The 5000-nt window shown below is 41.8% G+C and overlaps 1 protein-coding gene across 7 annotated transcripts in view; it reads right to left on the bottom strand.

Moving 5' to 3' along the window:
• The window catches only part of LOC126985465 (serine/threonine-protein kinase OSR1-like), a 67656-nt gene that overhangs the window by 48940 nt on the left and 13716 nt on the right, over positions 1-5000 (bottom strand). For 3 of the 7 annotated variants that reach the window (XM_050840406.1, XM_050840409.1, XM_050840413.1), the window contains exon 1: positions 479-868. In XM_050840406.1, the coding sequence (XP_050696363.1) occupies positions 479-513 (35 nt within the window). In that variant the 5' untranslated portion in view covers positions 514-868. Of the gene's footprint in view, positions 1-478; positions 1233-5000 lie in introns of those variants that run through there. The other 4 variants (XM_050840407.1, XM_050840408.1, XM_050840404.1 and 1 more) reach the window with 4 other exon arrangements.

The following is a 5000-nucleotide window of genomic DNA, read 5'->3' as shown; positions in this document are numbered from 1 at the left end:
ACTACTACTACTACTACTACTACTACTACTACTACTACTACTACTACTACTACTACTACTACTAGTACTACTACTAATATAACTACTACTAATAATAATAATAATACCACTACTATTACTTCTACTACTTCTACTACTACTACTAGACTACTAGACACGGAAATAAAAGCAAGAAAATTATAAAATTGGTGTGTGTGTGTGTGTGTGTGTGTGTGTGTGTGTGTGTGTGTGTGTGTGTGTGTGTGTGTGTTAAAAGTGGGGCACATATTAAAACTTTAGATATGTGTGTGTGCATTTTTTGTTGTTGTGTGTGCGTGTGGTGAATTGGCAAGCATATCAAACAAACACACACACACACACACACACACAGACAGACATTGAAGCTGACACATCACATACTGTTCCTCGACCCCTGTCCCTTCTCTCTCTCTCTCTCTCTCTCTCTCTCTCTCTCTCTCTCTCTCTCTCTCTCTCTCACCTGGACATGACGCGCTGTGCCACAATATTCGACATCTTTAAATTCCTTTGTCTTCACCTGGAGAAGAAAATCACAGGTGAATCTTCCTTTGTTTTCTTCCTTTGCTTCACCTCTTCCTTTACCTCCTTTTCTTTTCTTTATTTTTCTTTATTTTCCGTGTATTTACTTTTTTTCCGTTTTTATTTCTTGGGATTTTGTTTCTCTCTTTCTCTTTCTTGTTTTTCTCTCCACAGCACTTTGATTTTTCCGTCAGACACAAACACAAGAGGAGGAGGAGGAGGAGGAGGAGGAGGAGGAGGAGGAGGATAAGGAGGTATCAAGGGACGCAACACAGGGGAAAACAATACCAGTGAAGAAGAAGAAAAAGAAGAAGAAGAAGAAGAAAAAGAAGAAGAAGAAAAAGAAGAAGAAGAAAAAAAAGAAAAAAAAGGAGAAGGAGAAGAAGAAGAAAACGAAAAGCAAAAAACTAGAACAAGAACAAGAACAAAAAGAACAAGAACAAGAGAAAAAATGAATAAACAAAAAGAAGAAAAAAAAGAGGAAGAAGAAAACAAAATAGAAGGAGAACTAAGAGGAAAAAGAACAAAGAAAAAGAGGAGGAGAAAAAATTAAACTATGAAAAGAAAGAGGAAAAAAAAATGAGGATGAGGAGAGGGGTAGGGCGGGTTCCTTCCTTCCTTCCTTCCTTCTTTCCTTCCTTCGTTCACTTGGTATCCTCCATTTTCATTGCAACACCTGGCACACACGCTCACACCTGTAATTAGCAAAAGTCAGGTGTAAGATACTAATTACAAATACCTGAGAAAATAATTAAATACCTTGAAACTGAAAAAAAACATGTATACTAAAAATTGGAGGAAAAGGGATGAGAATGTGTTTATAACGAGTTGGAGGAGGAGGAGGAGGAGGAGAAATGTTGTTAAAAAGATCACAGGAAGATGAAATGGTTATGTGATAGAGTTACCCTCCTCCTCCTCCTCCTCTTTCTCTTCGTCTTCTTTTCCCCCATCCTTCACTAACGCCAAATTTTCTCTCTTTTTTCCGTCTTCTTTTCCTCATCCTATTTCAATTTAAGCACTCCTCGTCCTCCTCCTCCTCCTCTTCCTCCTCCTCTTCTTTCTCTTTCCTCCTTCAGCCACCCTCACCCACGTTTCATACACTGTTCACTGAAGCAGACGGAGGAGAAAGAGGAGGAGGAGGAGGAGGAGGAGGGGGAGGCGTCTGTCTGGGAGTCTGTTTCCATGACAACCAAGTCTCCCTCTCCCCTCTTATTACAACCGCTCTCTCTCTCTCTCTCTCTCTCTCTCTCTCTCTCTCTCTCTCTCTCTCTCTGGTGACAAATACAGGTGAGACGTTTTTAAGTTATGAACAATCAGAAACTTTTCCACCTGTTTGATTGAGAGAGAGAGAGAGAGAGAGAGAGAGAGAGAGAGAGAGAGAGAGAGAGAGAGAGAGAGAGAGAGAGAGAGAGAGAGAGAGAGAGAGAGAGAGAATATGTGAATAGGGAACACTAGAACATCATCATCATCTTCACTATCCTCCTCCTCCTCCTCCTCATCATCATCATCATCCCAGAAAATAAGATAAAGAGAAGACATTAGGAAAGGCCTTTAGGTTCACTGGACTAGAAATGGCAGAAAATGATGTGAGAGGAGGAGGAGGAGGAGGAGGAGGAGGAAACATGGACACATTTACTTGCAGGCAGCACAAAGCCTGTTGGCTCATTACAAGGCTGCCTGCTTTCAGTGATTTAATCAATCCGTCACCCACAGGAGTGGCCTGCAGGGAAGGATTAAAGCACTTGTGTACCTACTCTTGGATACGTTCAGTTCACTCCCGATGCAGCAAAGTGTCGTTCAATGCGTTTCTTGAAGGAGTTGATTGTCTACCCTAAGCTCCCGTGTATCTAACCCCACGTAATATCGCTGTCCATGAATTTATCTAATCTATTTTTGAATGTGACAATTGTATTGGCACTCACCACATGACTGCTAAGCCTATTTCACTTATCCACAACCCAGTTAGTAAACCAATTTTTGCCTATGTCCCTGTTGAATCTAAATTTATTCAGTTTAAACCCATTACTTCGTGTCCTACCCGGTTCTCTTACCAACAAAACCTTATGAATATCTCCCTTATTAAAGCCCTTCATCCATTTATAAACCTCGATCATGTCTCCACGCACCCTTCGCCTTTCTAGAGAATGCAAGTTTAACTGTTTGAGCCTTTCCTCGTATGGCAAGTTTCTCAACCCTTGAATCATCTTAGTCATCCTCCTCTGCACTGATTCTAACATTTTGATATCCATTCTATAGTAGGGTGACCAGAACTGAACCGCATAGTCAAGATGAGGTCTAACTAATGCTAAATATAGTTTGAGGAAGACCTCGGCGCTTCTGTTGCTTACGCTCCTTGAAATAAATCTCAGTACCCTATTTGCTCGATTTCTAGCTTGAATGCATTGTGCCCTTGGACGGAGATCAGAGCTCACTAAGACCCCTAAATCTCTCTCGCACCCAGACCTGCTTATGAGAGTGTCATTTAAGCAATAGTTATGAGAGGGGTTGTTCCTACCTACACTCAGAATACTGCACTTCCCTACATTGAGCTCCATCCGCCATTTATCCGCCCAGTCATAAAATCTGTTTAGTTCATCCTGGAGAATACTAGCGTACTGATCCGACTCAATTATTCTACCGATCTTGGTATCATCAGCAAACTTACTGACATCACTACTAATTCCTGTATCTAAGTCATTAATATAAATAATAAACAAAAGTGGCCCTAATACCGAACCTTGTGGGACCCCACTCGTAACACATCCCCAGTCAGATCTTTAACTATTGATTTGCACTCTTTGCTTCCTATTGCTAAGCCAAGCCTTGACCCAGTTCAAAACTTTACCCTCTACTCCGTCAGCCTGTAATTTAAGCAACAGTCGTTGGTGAGGAACTTTGTCAAACGCTTTACTAGAATCAAGATAAATTACATCATAATTTTCATCCCTGTCTACCGCCTTAAATACTTTATTGTAGAAGGACAAGAGATTGGTGAGGCATGACCTACCTTTCGTGAACCCATGCTGCGAGTCGTGAATTAAGCTGTGTTTCTCTAGATGCTCCCGAATGTTCCTGGCTATTATGGACTCCAGCATCTTGCCTATAACCGATGTTAAGCTAATTGGGGGATAGTTTGAAGCAGCAGACCTGTCCCCCTTTTTGAAAATCGGCGTCACATTAGCTACTTTCCATAGGCTGGGCACATAACCAGTATTTACCGACATCTTAAAGATGTCGGTTAGTGGATCACTGAGTACATCACCTAATTCCTTTAACACCCTCGGAAATATCCCGTCAGGACCTGGCGACTTATTCTTCTTAAGCTTATCTATCTCACCCTGAACTATTTGCCTGGTAATGATTATATCCCTCAATTTATCGCTATCCCCGCCCTCGTACACCTGAACCCTTTCCGGAATAGTCGTTCGATCCTCTTGTGTGAATACTGAAAGGAAGTAGTCGTTCAACAATGTGCTCATATTTTCATAATTTTCTACTAGCTCCCCTGTGTTTGTTTTCAACGGTCCAATTTTCTCCAGAGTTTTTGCTCTATACATCTGAAAGAAGCCTTTAGGATTACTTTTCGCCTCATTTGCTACTTTGATCTCATAATTCCTTTTTGCTATCCTGGTGTTCTTCACTAATCTAGATAGTTCGACATACCGGCCCCTGAGATGTGTTTCACCATTATACATATATATATATATATATATATATATATATATATATATATATATATATATATATATATATATATATATATATATATATATAATGAAGAGTATGGGCCCCAGCACTGACCCTTGTGGCACTCCACTTGTGACCGGGAGCCACTCGGAGGCCTGTCCGTTGAGTACAACTCGTTGTTTTCTTCCAGTGAGCCAGTCTTTGATCCACGCTGTGAGACTGTAGCCTAACCCCGCCGACTTAAGTTTCCTGATGAGCCTTTCGTGTGGCACTTTGTCAGAGGCTTTTTGAAAGTCTAGATATATAACATCACTGGGGATATGATTATCCCAATTTTCATAGATACCTTGGAAGAAGTCCAGTAAGTTGGTTAAGCATGAGCGCTTATTCCTGAAACCGTGCTGAGCATCGGAAATGATGTTGTTCTCTTCAAGGAACCTAACGAGTTTGTCTCTGATGATCTTCTCGACGATTTTTCCCGCCACTGAGGTCAAGTTGATTGGTCTGTAGTTTAGGGCCACGCTTTTGTCTCCCTTTTTGTAGATCGGTGTTACGTTCGCTTGCTTCCAGTCATCGGGAACTTTGTTCTGTTGTAGTGTCAGATTATAGACGATGGTGAGTGGCTTGAGGATTTGCTGCTTGAGTTCCTTGCGCAGCCTGGGTGACAAGTCGTCGGGGGGGGGAGATTGCTCCCTCTTGCACGAGGGAGCACGGGCCTTTGCCAAAGGCAGCCCGTAGCAGGGAGCCGACAGACCGACTCTATCGGCGATCGAAAT

Source organism: Eriocheir sinensis, chromosome 59, assembly GCF_024679095.1.
Source record: "Eriocheir sinensis breed Jianghai 21 chromosome 59, ASM2467909v1, whole genome shotgun sequence".
In the NCBI taxonomy this organism is placed as follows: Eukaryota; Metazoa; Arthropoda; class Malacostraca; order Decapoda; family Varunidae; genus Eriocheir; species Eriocheir sinensis.
Note: the sequence above shows the minus strand (reverse complement) of the source record. Positions and strands in the feature narration are given on the sequence as shown.